Source organism: Lycorma delicatula, chromosome 11, assembly GCF_047948215.1.
Source record: "Lycorma delicatula isolate Av1 chromosome 11, ASM4794821v1, whole genome shotgun sequence".
NCBI classification, from domain to species: domain Eukaryota; kingdom Metazoa; phylum Arthropoda; class Insecta; order Hemiptera; family Fulgoridae; genus Lycorma; species Lycorma delicatula.
Window position 1 is genome coordinate 8,788,135 of NC_134465.1, and position 19,617 is coordinate 8,807,751.

General features: G+C 28.6%; 1 protein-coding gene across 2 annotated transcripts in view; it reads left to right on the plus strand.

Moving 5' to 3' along the window:
- Window positions 1-19,058, plus strand: part of spartin — a 69,644-nt gene extending 50,586 nt beyond the window's left edge. For both annotated transcript variants that reach the window (XM_075378312.1, XM_075378313.1), the window contains one exon: window positions 746-19,058. In XM_075378312.1, the coding sequence (XP_075234427.1) occupies window positions 746-1,010 (265 nt within the window). In that variant the 3' untranslated portion in view covers window positions 1,011-19,058. The remainder of the gene's footprint in view (window positions 1-745) is intronic.
- The last annotated feature ends 559 nt before the right edge of the window (window positions 19,059-19,617 follow it).

The window sequence follows — 19,617 nt, forward strand, 5'->3', positions numbered from 1 at the left end:
TGCAAAAAGCATTGTTTCTCCAAATGGAGATCAGCCACTTGAAGCATCTGCCCTTGTGAATTCTTTATTGATAACAAAAAAACAACTGTAAGTGGAAACTGGAGGCGCTTGATAGTGAAGGACAAGTTTAAAGTAATATACACTGTACACTGTCATACGTTTAAAGCTACTTTTCTTTTTAACAAAAAGATTGAAAAAGATGACGAGACCTTTTTAATACAAAATTTAATTTCAAACAACGCAAGTGGTTTCTGATTTTAATTTGACCAACAATTTGGTCATATTAAAGTTGACGAGGAACATAAATCTGATTGTTATTGCAAGCCATTAAAACATCCACCATCTTGAAACAGTGTAACATTTTGTAACAGCACTAGTCCTATCTACTTTTCAAGTATAAAAACTATGTTCATACAAAATTTCAGTTTAATTATTTCAATAATTTTTGCATAAAAGAATAATAGACTCAAAAATATCATCAAAATTTTATGTATGTAATAACAGATAGATCATTGCAATTTTATCCTATATTGCTCATTTCCTTTTTTCCTAATATTCTACTCCCAGAAAGAGATTAGGTTGTTTTAGAACAATCACACTATGATGAAACAGTTTATTTTTTGTTAAATGCTTCTTGTTTTATTGTATTATTGCTGAATTTCTTCTTTCCCATGGTTTTATGTGAATAAAAAGTGGATATTCTTTAAAAATAATTTTTCTTGAATTTGTTATTTATCTTTTTTAGGTATGGACAACCAATGGGTGAAGTAACTGGAAATACTTTATCTACTTTTGGTAACGTACTTGCTGCTCGTAATAATGTTAAAATATTTACTCCTAAAGGTTTAGCTAAAAGAACAGCAAAAGATACAGGTAAAGCTGTTATCCATGATTTTCGACAAGAATTAAGAAATGATCAACATAATTTAAATGAAATAAACAATGATAAATTTGATTTGGATAAATTTGAAAAAAGTAATCAGTTAGATAAACCTGGACCTTCTAATTAGCTAAATATTTTTTTTTATTACTCAGTTGTTTATGTTATTATAGACTTAATATCAAGTACTTGGAATAAATACTGTATTTCCTGTGTTTGATATGTAGAAGTGTCACAAAATTCACAGCTAATTTTGTTTTTTTTAATAATATTAGTACGAAATCAGATTATTTCTATTTGATACTCTTTTCTGATAATGTAATTTTTCTTTATTTATTATAAAATTATAATGGTAGCAGTAACTATAAAGTTGCATCATTAGTGATGTAAAATTATTATTAGAAAATATTCAGTCTAAACCTTCATTCTATACATAATAATCTGTAGAATACAGATTTTGGTTATTTATTTACTTTTTGTTAAAGAAAATTATGATTTTTTGGTATGTACTTTTTGTATAAGATTGTAATTTATTAAAATGTAACACAGCCGATTTGTATTAAACATGTTCAAATTCTGAATTTTTTTTCTGTATATGAAACTGCGATGGTTTACTAGTAGAATAATTTATGAATACTTGAAAATTATTTTAGTGAAAAGCTGGATTGTTTTATTTTCTGATAAAGAACTTAATGTTAGTAGGTAATGGGAGATGGATGTGGGTTTCCAAACTTCGCAAGCTCCTTAGTATAAATAATCTAAACTGTTAATCTCTCCTGTTAATACAGATCTTGGCCGTATTGTATTATATAAATAGGAAAAAAAATTACACTGTAAATATTAAGAAGTACATCAGTTGGCTAATTTTCTTGGAAAACTTAGGAAGTTTAAAGGACGTTAAGCCCAACTTCACTTATAAAATTTTTGAATTGAAGCAATAGTAACAACATTTTTTTAAATATCAAACAAACAGCTTATACTTTTTATTATGTTGATATTTAAATTTGTATTGATGTCTTGTACAAAAAAAATGAATTTTTTGTGACTGTTTCTAAAGGTATGGGATAATTCATGCTAATCTCACATTTATTTAACATATAAGATAAAAAATTCAGTAAAACCTCTCCTACTCTTATGGAACCAACTTTTATTTTTACTACTGGTCATTATTGTTTTGCATTTTTGATTCATTCTCTTATTCATAATTCTGAAATAATATAATTTACATATCGTTACCCAGTAATAATTTTTCTCAGCTTTTTGAACAATTTTGACAGTAATGAAGAAATTTACATAGATTTTATATAACAGAAATATAGATTCTACTCAGGGAAATACAGTATATTTAAAAACAATGATCTATTTCATTTTTTTTTAGTCCATTTTCGTAAGTCTCCTGGATTACATTAGTGGTGAATACAAAATATATTGTGGTTATAGGGTTTTTTATATTTACAGCCATATAATTTTTAATTTATGTATATCGGTAGAGTATAAATATATTTTAGTTATAGTTGTTTGTGTACCATATTCGGTGTAAGAGTTATCCTGTTGGAAAATAATTCTTGTGATACAACAAAGGGTATGTACCTACCATCATGTCTTATCTTATTGATAAATAGGTCAGTAATAATAATAAAATCCCATTAGATAAAGTTTCAGTATCATAAAATTTATGATGTTTTTATTTTCTCACAGTAATTTACAACAGCATAGCTCATTTATCAAAAACCTAATATAGTTGTTAATTTTGATGTTTATGATCTTTATAGTTTTTATTTGATAATAGAGAATTTCTGAATTTGTTTCTATAATTAATAACTGTATTTATGTCTCTTTATTGATACATTGTGCTGTTAATAAATAATATAATTAAATACATAAACATTTTGATAATTTGCTACAAGTAAATATGTGATTTATATTAATGAGATAGATATCAGAAATTACGGAGTAGCTGTGTGTGGTACTTCAGTTGTAAATCAGCAATCTCTGAATTTTTGCAAGTTATAGCCAGATAATAACTTTTACAAAAATTGATTCTTTGTATCTAAGTTCAGTGAAATCTGTCTTGTTGAAAACAGTTTTGTAATTTAGTAACACAACTTTTATAAGTCTTACATCAAAACCAGAGATGAAAACATATAAATGATTCTTTTTCACTTATAAATTTTAATTATTTATATTACAATGTTGCATTTATTAGAAGTTGATTATTTTGATAAAATCTCATTGAACAAATACTGTATATATTTTGTTTACAACTGACTGGGATTAAGAGAATTTGGCACTCTCTCTTGGCAGGCATCATTTGCTGCCAAGTAATTTGCCAATGCACTCAAAGTACTATTCCTTGATTTCTTTTTATCTAGTGAACATACTCATCTACTATACGAGGTTTGTCCCAAAAGTAAGTGTACTGATTTTTTATTTATTTATCTATTGGCCTTACCTGAAATTACAAGTTATCTCCTTTGAAGTGTGACTTGGGAAGTTACACAGCGGTTCCAATGTTTCTTCCACTGTTCATAACAGTACTGGAAGTCATTGTTACAGTACTGGAAGTGTGTAGTTCATCGGTTACATTTTTTTTTGTTTTCCATTGTTCCGAAATGATGACCCTTCAACTTCAATTTCAATTTAGGGAAGAGGTAGAAATCACATGGAGCTAGATGTGGGCTGTAGGGAGACCGTGGAAGAAAGGTAATGCTTTTCTTTGCTAGAAATTCTCAAATTGAAAGCAAACTCAGCTGGTATGTTAATGTGGTACAGCACCCAATCATGTGCAATCTCTGTTTAGACTCGCTGGACCCGTGTTCGAAGTCTTTCCAAGATATCTTTGTAAAAGGCATTATTAACTTTCTTTCCTGAAGGTACAAATTGTTTGTGCACAGTGCTACAGCTGTCAAAAAAACAATGTCATTGTTTTCATCTTGGATCTGCACATGCGTGCTTTCTTTGGATGAGTAGAACTTTTTGTGTGCCATTCTGAAGTTTGCAGTTTTAGTCTCGGGGTCGTATTTAAACACCCATGATTCATCGCCTGTTATTATTTTATCTAAAAATTTGGCTATATTTTGAATCTTTCCAGTAAATCTTAAAAATATTTCCACCCAGTTTGCTTTTTGCTCCACAGACAAGTTTTTTGGTATGAGCTTTTTGAACAAATTTTTTGCATGTGCAAACGATCTGTTAAAATTCTATGAACTGCATTTTTATCCAATCCTGTTTTTTCTGCAATCATCCTGATACTCAATCGGCGGTCTTTTGCCATGACAGCTCGTACCACTTCTACATTTTCATTAGTGGTTGATGAGGTTGGTCTTCCAGAAGGGAGGTTTTGAAGGCTTTGTGCCACATAAAAACCTTAGTTCTCAATAGAATGGCATCTCCATAAACTTTGGTTAAAGAATCAAATATTTCTGGCAGACTTGTTTGGTTTCACGCAAATGATAGTGTAATGTTGTTCAATATTTTCCTTCATCGCAAATGTAACGAGAGTATAAAACACGAACAGCAATAGCGCATAACTGACTCAACCGATCCAGTTGAAACAAGTATGCACATCCAGCCAAAGTTATACATCAAGGACGTTTTACATTAACCGTTCGTCCTTAGGAAAATCAGTACACATCCTTTTGGGACCAACCTCGTATACTAGGATCACTAATCTTTAAAAGGTTCTTTGACTAATGCTGATATGTCTGGAACATATACATATTCCAGGTAGTCATGTTATACTACAAAAGCCTCATCTTCAATAAATAAACTATATAACTGCAGTTTAATAGGTGGCTGAATGGCCTCCAAGCAGCTTACTTCTTCAAATGCCTAAGTATGATTTACATAACTTAACATTAAACTTCCCTAAAATAGGTAAAACCCAATACTCTCCTGCACCAGCTGTATTGCTGCTTCATCTGTACATTGCCCCAAATTGCAACATTTCTAACAGCAAGATAAAAACTCAATTTGTCAGTGAGTACAGGAAATGACAGAGATATATAAATAAAGAGTATAATAAATGACGCTGAAAACTTGTTCATGAAATTATAATCTTTGTCAAATTTCTTATTTCATAATCTCATTTCCTGTCAAGAATTTGGTATTTTTAATTATATAACTTGCTTAAATTAATTAAATCTTCTAACATTAGCTGGTTCAGTGAGAGAGAATTCATCATAGACTTTGTGGTTTTATCAACTTTAAAGTCTGATTGGCCCAATTCACTGTGTTTGTTTCCTTGGAAAATTTGATTTCAGAATGCTTTTTTGAATTTATTTACTGCACTTTTATTTTTTAAATTGATAAAGAAGTATTATTTTGGTTAATTACATTTTACATTACATTTTTTGTTCTTTTTTTGGTTAATTGTCCTTACTGATGTAATCGAGATAAATAAGTTTGTAGAATGGAGATGGATCAGTATCCAGAAAAAACATTAGAAGCAAAGTATAATGGAAGAAAAACGACTGCAGTGAGAAGGATCATGGAGAGTAGGAATTTAACTTGGACTGAAATTAAAGAAAAAAGTGGTGTTTACTTAGTAATAACTGCTCCTCAAGGTACAAAAGAATGTGATGCAAGATACAAGTCTTCCTCCATTATTTTATGAGAGAGAGCTATACATCTTAATTTATATTTTTCTTCCTTTAATTGTAATCATTCTGTTTGTCCATTTATCCACATTTCTCAGGAAATTTCTTTATTTCTATTTTTTGTAGCATCTTTCTGAAAAATTAATTTTTTTGCCTTTAATTCATTTTGTTTTGTACAAATTGTTACTTATCTCAGCTCCTAATGTAAGAGTCTACATAAAATATATAATTTTTGTTATATTATTTTTACATTTCTGTACTATTTCTGGTTAGAAATACATCTTGCATATACAGTTAAGGATATTATTTTTTAACAACTTGCCTGTGTTTATTGCATAGCAAATTATCGTTATTTCATTATCTATCCTTATATAAAACAATATGTGATGTGATAATAATATTACGCTTCTAAAGTGTGTATAATATAATTCACAGAATTCGTAAATTTTATATATATATATATATTAACTTAGCAAAATCACCCTCGAAAGCACTTTTATGAAATAACAATAAGCATAAGGTAAGAAGCACTATTGCATTCTGTATCCTTGATGGTAAACTGTTTTATACCTTTGTCTTTGATATATATACAAATTAATATTATTGATAATACTGAGCAATTACTTTATCAACTGAAATTTTTTTATATTTTAATATACCATAATAGATATACTTAGGATAAAGAAAACAAGATATAAATATCGGAAAACAGGCTTGGACAGCAGGTGACCCATGCAAGATCGAAGTCTGTACCATGTTATTAGTACACTCATTATAGATTTAACTAATGGTGTAACCTGTTCAGATGCTAATCTGTTGTGTGGAGGGAGGCTAGGTTTAACATTAACGGTTAAGAGTTTTGTATAGAGAGGAATGAACCATAATCTCAATTTAGTCATCACAGTCAGACCTGAGTAAGTTGACTTACCACTTGTTTTTGGTGATTATCTGTTGTACGTGACTGAACCATCGTATAATTTTCTGACTAATAACATGGAATATGTGATATAGTCTCTCTCCATGGTGACTATATTTCCATTTAAACATAAATTCGGTCAAGTGTAGTGGTGTTAGAATCCACAAAAGTGTAACTTTGATTCTAACTGTAACCTTAAACCATCCCTTTCTCACTTTTCTGTACAGATCCCTTTCTGTACAGATTAGCATCTCCGATAAGTCTCTGAATTGACAGGTTCACTGCCAAGAGAGGTTCATCTCTCATTATGCTTTATCTCTCAATATCTCTTATTATTTTTTCTCTCACTATGCTAACCTAAATTTCTAAGGTGAATTTTAAGCCTGACCATCATTTTTGCTACCTATATATTTTTTTTGTTTTAACTCATCATTCAATGAATTTTTATGTTACATATAATCTACAGTATGAAATTTGTACTTAACAAACAAATTTTATCTAGAAAAAAGTGAGAGATAAATTCATATCTCATTGCGATGGAGGTTATATTATAGATTCTGACATTTATATATTACAAAACATTTAATTATGAAAAAAAGTATATTAAAAACGATGACCAAAAAATGTTTAAAAGTACATTATAGGAAAGTATCCAACCATACTTAAAATAACTTTCTGAATTTTTTAACCCAAATCAAATCAGTATTTAACCCAAACTATTACATTAATAATAATAAAAAAAAAAAAAAACAAGAAAAATAGTCCAATAGTAAAAAAGCTTTAAATTGTAAAAGATATTGTTGGCTTTTTTACTTAAGTTTGGAAATATGTTTTTCCAAAAAGCACTCAACACACATGTTGACTTCATAACCACTGCACTTTGTTTAGACTTGGTTTTCTTTGTGCATTTTGTCTATCATGAGGAGTATATTTTCTTTGTAGCATAGTTTACACCGAGCTGGTTTTGGAGTTTTGATTATTTTGTGGTCTTTGGGAACAATAGTTTGCATTTGCATCTTATTTTTATAAAATTTTGTTTCAACTAGCTGTTCCTTGAACTCTGTAATAGTTATTCTTCTTTCCAGTTAACCGTTTTAAAAATGTTTAATGCATTAATGATAGCTATGGTGAGTAGCAAATCAAGTAAAACTTTCCTATACCATTTAAGGCTTCTTCTTAATGGAGTACTGTAAGATCCCATCTGATCAGTATAGACAGTTAATGACTTACTTCTATTATAATCTATGATAGCTTGAGGCTTCAGAATTTCATTATTTTTACTTTTATGACTCATCATTTGGTCAATATCTTTGTTGAAATCATTAAAATGTCTCTTTTATCCTTCCACTTTAAGATAACAATATTGTTTTTATTTTGATGAGCAATCATTTCTCCAAATTTTAATTTGGTACTAACAACATCAGGTGGATTTAATTTCCTTTTTTTGTTAGCTGTACCAACCAAATGTTTGTCGCTATTTAGTAGGCTTTCGGCTAAATGAACACTGGTATACCAGTTGTCTGTGTACAGTTTTCTTCCACAGTTAGTGCAAGGCTCAACAAGTTCGAACATTACTTTCTCGGAAACTTGCCCATCAGTGTTTTTATATTTCTTCTCTTTACCGCAGTATATTTTGTATGCTAAAGTGAATTAATCTGTAGCACAGGGTTTAAATACTTTTATACCATATCTATAGTGTTTATTTTTTAAATATTGTTTGAAATAAATGCACCCTAAAAAAGGGATAACACTTTCTTCAATGCACATACATTCCTCTGAGTTTAAGGCCATTCTAAAATTAAAAACTACTGCATTAATTATAGACCTTTTTTTTTGTTTGTTTTACCTCTGGGTCCGCAGTCAAGCAATTCATTCTGCAGAGGATGAGATGATTGTTTTGTAGTGTGTGTGAAAAATGCCTTGCCTGACTGGGATTCAAACCTAGGACCTCTGGGTGAAAGGCCAACACTACCACTCGCACCATGGAGGCCGGTGTCGACTATAGACCTAACTTTGTGGAGTCTATCATCTAGATTATTGGCACAGTGCTACATGCTCATAATTAATTCGAAAGGATTTTGTCTCATTATACGGGGAAGTGGTGTACAGAACAGTCTTATCATTTCTTCACTAACATCTGATTGTGGGTAGGGGGTTCAGTTCCATGTATAAAACTGTTCCTAGAAACATAGTTATCCCAGGAATATGAACCCATATATGGATTCTTGCATTTGATGGTATTACAGGTCTAGCTGGATAACATTTGTTGTTGCGCATACCAATTTGTTCCCCACAACGATCTGATCTAATATTTCATTGGTTACAAGTAATTTCCAAAACTCATGTGGAATAAGTCACCCGTAGTTTCAATAAGATACAGGTTAATGCCAAGCAGCTCATCATTTGGATTATAATCAAATATATTTAGATCAATACCCTAAGTATTGCTTGGATTTGAATTGTCCTGAGAGGTGGGAGTATCATCAACAATTTAAACATTACGTAAATTTACATTTTCATCTTCATTTTCAACATTACCTAAATTTACACTCTCACCTTCAAAATTTACTATTTTCCCATTATTGTTACATTGCCATGAAGGGTCATAGTCAGAATCATCTCTGTAAAGACTCTCAGTGTCGCCAACCTGAGACAATGGTTCGTCAATCTGAGTGGAAGGCTCATCCAACACCATCAGAGCGATATGCAGTAGTTCTAAAATAACACGAGATAGTAAGTAGGCCTAAGCTGTTTTGTAGAACTCACTTTAGAAACATTACTCTTGAAACACAAAAGCAGTAGACTGTTAGCAAATAAAACTAATAAACTTCTACAAATACAGTTAATTAAACATAATGCTGTTTCAATTTCTGTAAATAGTAATGAATAAAACAAACATACAAATAAACACGTAAGTTTATTTTATTTACACTTCACAGTATAGGTTGAGTGGGAAGGCAAGAAATCTAATGTTAACCAAGCCAAAGTGTTTTGCCAACTGCACAAACCTAAATTGTCTTAAGATTTTAGCCAGAAAAATTAAAAAAAAAAAAACAAATATTGTATGGAATATAGTACCTAATAAAAAAAAAATATTATAAAAATTTGATGGCCTATAATAACTTTATAAGAATTATTGCTGCAATACTAAAAATATTTTTGAATTCTACATCTTTTTCCTAGTTGCATGGCACATCAAATAACATTGACAGAGATATTGAAATATCCCTTGCACTTCGCATGATTGTTAAATTTTCTTGACTGGTGAGAGACAATTTCATCTCTTGGCAATGAATACACTCATACTACTGAGAAATGAATTTGTCTCTCAATTTTTCTTTTGGCAAGTTACAGTTTTTATCGTGATAGTGAACCTGTGACGTTTGCGATTTCTCATAAAAGTGGTAGCTAATTGATTTAGAGAACTGATTATGTAGTGCAGACTTTGACTTTCTGAATCAGCAAGTAACTCATTGTTCAAACCTGCTTTCTGACATTTAGATCTAATGTTTTCCTGATTTTAATCATACTTATGATGGTATATTAAAGTATGAACAAAATTGATGCAGTGATTGGTCAGAATTACCATATTATTTATTATAATATTAATTAATATTATTTGTTTATAATAATTTAAAAAAAAATAGAATAATATTTTTATATATCAAATATATAAAAATAATTTTTTTTTTTTTTATTTAGTCCAATAATAATTAAAAATGACTAGTTTTATTTTGGCAGTTTTAATTTACACTAAACTGTAATATTTGTTGAAAAAAATTTATATTGTTCTTGGAACTTCATGTTATTTATTAGTTTAAGAATGAATTTATCTATGATTTTAAATTTAAATTATCTTGTCTGTTTTATAATATTTATAGTACTTACTTATATTTATAATATTTATGTAGCTAAAAAGTCTCTCTCTTTCTATAGAAAACTAGAAAGTTTACCTATTGCTGACATAACTCAAGTAATTCCTTACATTATTCAAGTGATTAAAGACATTCTATGAATTCTTTATAAAATGAATTCTTCAAAAATATACTTGATTTTCATTATTTATTGCATAAAGAAAAGATAAAGTGAGTGTACTGGGCACTATTATGTTTTTGTCAGTATGAATTTAATAAATTACTTTATCATGTAAAATATTTAGGTTATAAAATTATATTATATCATCAGAATTAAGTGATAGTTAATTTAAAATCAAGTAATCAGATATCAGATCTAGCAATAGAACCAATGCCTGAACAGATTTGTTATTGATGATTGCAGCAGTGTTATTTGTGTATCATGTAGGTTTATTTAAGTAATTTTAGTTACATTGTTTGTATTGTTTAATACCTGTACTAAATATAAAGTTATTTTGTCTTTTTAATGTTAAAAAAGTAAAAAAAAAAAAAAAATTAACTAAAAGAGGCAAAATATGAGAATTTTTGGATGAAGGAAAATGGAACAGGATGGGGTTAATATATTTTTAAGAAATGTTATTTTTCTATTGAAAAACATTTGCTGAATATGTTTTTTATGGAATATGTTTCTAGGCAAAAGAAGTATGTTTCCTTTAAAATTGATTAACATTCTTCTTTTGCAGTGAAAACATACTCAATAAAATATGGATATATATATATATATATATATATATTGGTATTGAGACCAGTTATTGGTATTTGTTCCTCTTTTTCTCCTTTCAGGAGTTTCTGTGTGTAAAAAAAGAATGAAACTAATTTCACAGTAGTAGATATAATTTGGTGTGAAAAGTATAATAATTAAGTTATCATTATTTATAAGTGCATGAAAACTACTGTTATATAACAACTACATACACGCTAGGGTATCTTAATCAAGTTTTCATCATTAAGTATTAATTGAATTGACACCAATCTTTTATTATGTACTGATGATTTCAACCCATTGAGCTTAGAACAGCATACAAAACCCTACTGCAAGGTAGTAATAGGTAAGGTAAATAAAAATACAGTTATTAATCTCTGTCTACTGACTTTAGTTAAGATATTGTTTATTATTCTTTGTTTCTTACAAGGAGAACATATTAATTTATTATTTAACAGTATATATTGCAACTTTTATTATGGTTGTGATAGATGTAATGCATCTGAGGTACAAGCAGCGCTAGTTAAGAATTGTTCTGTTAATGACATTCACTATCAGTTAAATCTTATGGTGAACCAAGTAAAAATATCTGTTGTCTGGCTAAATTATGATCTGCATCTTGGTCAGTTTGGAATGCTAATATGTAACAGTCTACATGATTTGTTTATACATAGTTTTTCAACTCTGTAAAGAAGGCAACATGAACTTCTTTACTTCTCACTATTCCTAATTAGCATGGCATGAGTTCTTGTTATTCTTAAGAATGACTATAATTATCAAGAGTATTTGAAATTTAATGTTAGATCCTGTACAACTGTTCGGTCTTGATAACCATTTGGTAGATATGTTTATTTCTATGTAATTGCTCATAGTATACCATTTGCTGCAAGTTGCACACTGAGTTCACATATAATATTTTTCAATCAGGTTTTTTTAATTTTATTTTTTGGGATCATGTGTTTACTTGTAAAAGTACTGTCCCTCTTGAAACAAACATATATTCTGTGTTGCACAGATCTAGTTACCATTAAGAACTAGTGTGTTTTTGTTCTATGTTATCCACTCTTAGTTATATTTTTATTTGAAGAAAAGAGTAAATAAATTATCTAAAATTTATATTATTTTATTATCATTTCACCTTCATGAAATCTGCCCAAAATTAGCTTTGTATGGTCTGGTAACTGAGCTAACAACATCCCAAAACCGCTTGGTTATGAAAGTCTCTACTGTATAGAGACTTATACTGTATGGTACTTACATATTAGCCCGCCAACCATAATCAAAATGATCCTGTAACTTTGAAAAAACTTCAAAGTTATGGGATCATTAACATATTAAAAATATAAGCACTATTGCTTATAATTATAGATATGGATTAATGTATAGCTAACCTAAGCTCGCTAACCTTGACTAATTAACAGTAATGTTTTGATTATTTAAATAGTAAATAATTGCAATAATTACTGAATTTATTATTTAAATACTCAAAACATTACTGAATTAATTATAGTCAAGGTTAGCGAAGCCAGTGTAGGTTAAGTTTAGTTAAATTATATTTATAAAATAAATGAATGTAAATGGTTATAAAAATGGTAATATAATGGTTTTATTGAGTGATATTAACAATAACCCAAAAGTTTGCAATTTATTGGTCGACGGACTAATACGTAAGAACCAGTATTATTAAAATTAAATAAATTCTTTATAATAATATTTCACATAATTTGGCTGTGGTAATTATATTAGTATGTTTAAAAAATCTTATTGGCTGTTTAGAAATAAAATATCGATATATGATATTCTATCACAATTACAATAACAAAAAAAAGTGTTTAGATGTAATTTTTTGAATATAGTTTGTCCATAAAGGGATTTTACATCTTTTTTGGCAGTAGGTATTTCATTTGCCTGCCAATTTTGCCAAGTTTCACATGGACACCATAACATATCATTAAAAATTGATCATATATAAAGAAAATTGTGAAGTTCGAAAGTATGTCTATCATGTAGGCTAGACTACATGTTTATATGTGTTAAACCATCATGTTACCCCATATATTACTGTTAGAGAAATGAATAGAGATATTTTCCAATAAGAGTTTTATCAGCTTATTCGAACATTATAAAACGATTGTTAAATTACGAACTACTTGATCATTGGTTTGTGGCAATGTTAAAAGATTTACAATCCACTAAAATTATCAGGTTTAATTTTTGTGACATTTTTTTAAAGAAATATTTGATGGAAAATGTGTACTCTGTAATCAAAATACTGATTTAAACTTAATGATGAATTAAAAAATAAATTTTTTGAATTTCATATGATATAAAATCGAATCTCGATTATATTTTGAAATTCTTACATGTCTTTTGTTAGTATGCGGTATGTGTACCTTTGAATATATTTAAGTTTAACTTTTTTTTTTCAGTAATGTGAGTATTTCAGAAATGATTATTTATATCCAGGAAACAAAATTTCCCAAGTTATTGAAAATGAATTTGTTTGGAAAATTACAATTTTGTTTATAAGGGACAAAATAAAAAGCTGTTTATAAACTCAAGAGAATAATAAAATTGGCCTCAAAATATCATTCGAAAACACAGAAATTATGTCCCAAAATCAACACAATTAAAATAAGTAAAAAAATAAATTATTAAAAAAAAATATTTAATCTACAACAAACTTCAAACGATATAAGATATTAATCAAACAAAAAAATAAAACAAATAAATTATATACAAAAAAAGAGCTTAAATGGTAATAAAGTCAAAAGAGTAACTCAATTTAATTAAATACCTGGAAAAATAATAACAAAAAACCTAAATGAAAAACCTCAATTCAAACAAGAACAAACTAACTATCTAAAGTACAAAAATTAACCTGGTACACCTAGTATAAAAAGTCTATCCATAAATGCAAAAATAAGGCATTACAAAACTGTATAAAACTGAAAGCCACATAGGCAACAGAAATACTTTTTCAGCTGAACGAAGATTCAAGGACAGACAGACTCCAGAAAATCAAAAGAAGGAAGTGGAAAAATCTGCATCAACAAAAAGTACCCAAGAGATGGCAGTGGTGGATTGTGCCCAACAAAGTCTTTGAGTTAAAATCCATCACTGATATCATACGTAAAAAGAGACTAGGACTCTTTGAACACATCATCAGGATACAAAATTTGAGACTTTTGAAACAGCTGGTACAGTAGAATCTCGACTGATAAAAACACCAAAACAGGATGCAGTTGGTCAAGAAAAAGAGAGGATCTGAAGGATTTGGCTTTAGCCAGAAGACAAGATAAAATTAAATGAAAAAATCAAGGACAAAAACACTTGTTTTTCACTCACAAGAAAGAAACTCACATGAACATTTTCAACACCAGAAAGTGTTAGAAAATCGGAACATAGGAAAAAGTACTGGGAGGTCTGGAAGGCCCAAACAGTCCCTTCAAAGAGACTTGGTAATGGACTGTATAAAGTGATCCTATGCGGCCATGAGAGAAAAAAAATCAAGAGAGGAATGATGGTTACCATAGGGAATATCTCCTGCATTATCCAAAATACTACTACCATACAAGGCATTAATGATGGCCATCTTTTTTCTAAGAACACCATTTTTCCGTGTAAATGTACTTTAACTACGTATCCACCAGTAATATCCACTATTTCAACGTAATAAAATAACAACAAATCTTGAATGTCTCCCTAGTCTCCCTATTCTCTAGCTGCATGCATTCTTCCATCAATATATTCAAATGTAATCTCTGCAAATAATTGATGTACGGAAAATCTAAAATAGAACAACAGACTTCATCTCCATGTACATGGTATATTATCACCAATTCTTATCTTCCCTAACCATGATTGAATTTGCTGTTTTTTTTTTAAAGGATATTTATTGCAAATTGTTGAGGTACCTATGCAAAATTTTAGCTATATTTGATGTAAATAAACCTAGAGCTAAATATTTAAACCTCTTTTTTTGGATTTTTTGTATTGATTAATAATAATAATATAAAATAGGTGTTTTTATAAAATTATATATTTAAAGAATTTAATTTTGTATTAATAGTATCTTTTCTGTTTAATGTATTTATTCATCAAAATTAATTTAAAAATCTGTTTACTAAATATTGCTATGTAAAAGGGCCTTGGATATAAAAATGAATTTTGTTTCTGCATATTCAAATTTGATAGATTTTTTGTTTAAAATGATATAATAAAGCTTACTAGCTAGAATAACTTTCTGTTAGGAAAAAAAATATGTATATAATGCCCTCATTACCGTTCTTCAGAGTGAATATGATCCAGTTCATGTATGTACCCATAGACTGATAACGATAGGTGTAAATAAGTAAAATAGGTAATGAAATAAATCATCATAATAAATATTTTTATTTTCTATTTGTCACAAGGGAAACTATTTCAAAATTTATTAAGTCTAATACTACTATAAAAAAGTTCATGTAGTAAATCACTGAATTATATTATTTGGTCATAGATATTAAAAAATATACTTGTAACAAATTGATAATAATTTGGTATGTTAAAGTGTACAAGATATTAAAGAACTAGTGTATTTTGATAAACCAATGTTTGGTTCTTAATATACATTGAAGTAATTTACTCTGCTATACTGTCAGTTCAGTAATTATTTCAATGTCAGTTCTAATAAACAAATATCATAATAATTTTTAAAAACTTTATATTCAATAAACTCCCTTAGATAACCATGTAATTGTATTTGTAATATATTTAATGCTTAATTTTAAAAAAATTAATTTTATTATAAGTACTACAAGTTACGGAAAGGTATATGAAAAACTGTTTTTATGAAATGAAAAATATAGTTCATTATACAGCAGAAAGTTTTAAAACTTAAAACAATAAAACGCCTACATAGATGTATTTTATATAATATTTTTAAAAATCAACAAAGATAATATGTAAACTATGTGACCCAGTGCATGTTCCTTCAAGTTAACAATTTGTTTTTCAGATTTAAGAAATCGTTTGTTTATCCAATAGGTTAAGATGGTGTGGAAAGTACTCTTAATTATTTTATCTATTGGATAATAATTTTTCTTTTTCAATAGATTATAAAGATTATAATTATCAATATCATTTGATTTGAATTAGTATCATTAACCAGTTTTTTTGGAAAATCTTTCACTTAATACGAGAGCTATTTAGAAAGTAAGGAACGTTTCCACCTGACGCCGCCAGGCGCACGCCAATCACGTATATATTGGTGTGCTCGTGCTCGGCACCTCAGTCAGCGTCCAGCCGTGACAACGGGAACATCTCCGCACTGCCCGTTTTTTTAATATACAAATCTGAAATGTGTGCTGCAATCGAAAATCCCGCCAGTTGTGAGGTGCAGTCTGTGATTTGTTTTTTGTTGGCAAAAAACTTAAAACCAATAGAAATTCATCGGGAACTGTGTGAAGTGTACGGGAACAACGTAATGAGTGAAAGTTCTGTCAGGAAGTGGTGCATTCAGTTTAAAAGTGGCTGAACAAACGTTCACGATAAAGAGGAGTGGACGTCTTAGCATTGTGACTGACGATCTGGTCTCCAAAGTTGACGAAAAGATTCGTGAAAACCGCCGTTTCACAATAACCGAGCCTTCTCTATGTTTCCCACAAGTTTCATGGACTTTATTGTTTGAAATTGTTTCACAGAAGCTAGGCTACCACAAATTTTGTGCAAGATAAGGTGCGTCACTGAGTGGTTAAGATCACAGGCGGCAGAATTCTATGACACAGGAATTTCAAAGCTTGTCCACTGCTATTTTAAGTGCCTGAATTTGTATGGTGATTATGTTGAAAATTAGTATTTTAGTCCCTCTTTCACATGTATATAACACAAATTTTTTCAAACTTGGTTTTTTAAAATTCCAAAACGTTCCTTACTTTCTGAATAGCCCTCGTATATAACTGCAAGTTGTTGCTGATTAGACTATTATATTCAGCTAAATTATTTTCAAATAAAAATCAAAATGAACTGAAGGATAATATATAGAAATTATATTATAAAAGGTAACATAGAAATATTAAGTTTTTCTCGGTTAAAAAAAAAGCTTAAAATGTTATCAGTGATTCACCTTTCATCTTCGTCTAAATGTACGCTAAACTTATTACTAAATGAAAACATTTCAATGCAATTGAGAGTTCTTTGTAAACCATTTGTTTTCTTAAAAAATTATATATTGTAAAGTTGTACTTAATATATTAAAAATAGTAAATTTTTTTATAAATCAAATATTTTTTTATTACTTCCAAAGTTAAGATACACTAGAGGCTTAAACTGCAATTCAAAACTATATATTTTATATATTAGGGACATATTTATATGATTGTGTTCCGTATAATATTTCACATTGTTTTCTTTTTTGAAACTATTGAGTGCTATTCTAAAATTTACTTCAAAAGAGGCTGGTAAATAAAAAGGAGAAATAGATTTTATTATATATATAACTTGTAATATGTAGGTAAAATATGCATTATTTTTCTAATTAGTCACTACTACCCATATTCCATCCATTTGTCATATTGTACATCAGATTTTGCATATCCTCTTAAAAGATTCCTCCTTGGCCAATTTTTAACACCATCCAACAGTTCATCATTGGTTTCAAAACCAGCCAAATTTTCATTATGATGAAAATATGGCAGACCACTTCCAGACTGTGAAAGGATAGTTGAAAAGCTCCCCTTGATAAATTGCTGAAGTGCCTTTCTATAGCTTGCAGACTACTATGAATTGGAATATATAATGATATATGTAGATTATTGTACTTATAATAATTGCTATTGCAACAGTGTTTCAAACTGATATTTTGAAGTAAATTTTGAAAATAGCATATTCAGATAGTTACTTTTGTTATTAGTGAATTGTAAGCAGATTCATTAAATTAAATTTTATTTATCCTTAAGTATTTTTAATTTAATATTTATGTAATGTTATAAGTGACCTTGTTTGACATACTTGTAGCAAAATTGAAGGATGAAAATGTCAAAAAGTAAATTTCAGAGGAAAATCAAAAACCTTCTTGAATTTAATAAACATTTTTGCGTGCAGAAAAAATACTCTTTATATGACAAATTATCTCTTTAATCAATGCTTAAGAAAAAATACTTAATTTTTATCATTATATTTGTAAAAAAAATAAGTTATGGACATTTCAAATATCATATTACATCTGTACAATATTACTAGAGCCTTGTAGATAAAAAAGAATATTACAAAAAAAAAATTAACTTCAAATGGCAATCTCAATCCAAATTGAAATTACTGCATTCAGCTGGTAAAATTCTCATAAAAAATTTGTACCCATCCTCTTCCTAAGAAATAACGTAAAAAGAATTTGTGAGCTTTATTGAGTTATAATTTGCCATTTGTTGAAAAATAATTTGGTATTTGAAACATGTGATTGACAAATACAGTTTAGTATATGAAAATAAGCATTAGCTATTTTATTTAATGTTTTGTTTTCTCAACTTTGTTGGCATTTAGAATGAATATTAGCTATAATGCTTGGTATTTGGAACATGATACAATAAAAATAGATTTAAAAAAGACAGAAGATTTGACATTTTTACTCTTCAATTATTGTTACAGAAAAACATGAAATGTTTTTAATGTTATGTTGTTATTGTACTTTTATGCTAATTTTTTTGATTACTGTTTATATATTTTTTTCTGTTTTTATATTTTGTTATTGCCAGTTGTTGAATGTATTGATATATATATTTTTTTTTCTCGATACACAGTGTTTAGGTATCTATAGTTGTTTTTATAAAAGTATTTTATTGTTTTTTATGAAGACAGTGACTCATTTGTTTTGTTATTTGAATATTTTTTGCAATGTATAGGTTGTTTTTAAATGTTTATTACTTTTTTTTTTATAAATCTCATTTATTTTATATGTTGTTAATAAAGTTTTATACAAAAGATAAATAAATATATTTATATTTTTAATATTGTTATTATTAGTTGTTAACATTTTGGGATTTTTTTTTACAATAAATATTTTTTATTACTAGTTGTTATTTTCTCTCTTCTCAATTTTGACCTCTCCGGACCATATAAAATAACTTTTCACGATTTCATTTCTTTTCTTTTTTCCCAATATTTTATCATTCTATTGTTGCCCAATTCCTTTTGTTGCTCAGTCCACACTCCAGATGTTTTCTTCTTCTCACTCTCCTGGAAACCATAAAAAATTAAATATTTTAAAATTTATTTCTATCTTTTATTACAGCCTTTGTAATTTTCATTTCCATATCATTCCTCTAGCGTAGGGGTCGGCAATCTACGGCTCGCAAGCCACATGCGGTTCTATGGATGTGAAGCTGTGGCTCTTTAGTTCCATACGCAAATATTATTTATTTTATCAAAAAAAAGAAAAAACATTTAAAAATCGTTTTGAATCGATTAACGAGGATTAGGCACTGATTCTATCTCTTTGCCACTTGTACTTGCGTTTCACCGCACCCCTCCCCCGTGACACGTGTCATCACTGTTGTAAGTCCGTCAGAAGCTCTCGAATGACGCTGTTGTCGGATGTTTCTATGTAGATTTTAATTCGCTTTCGACGCAAG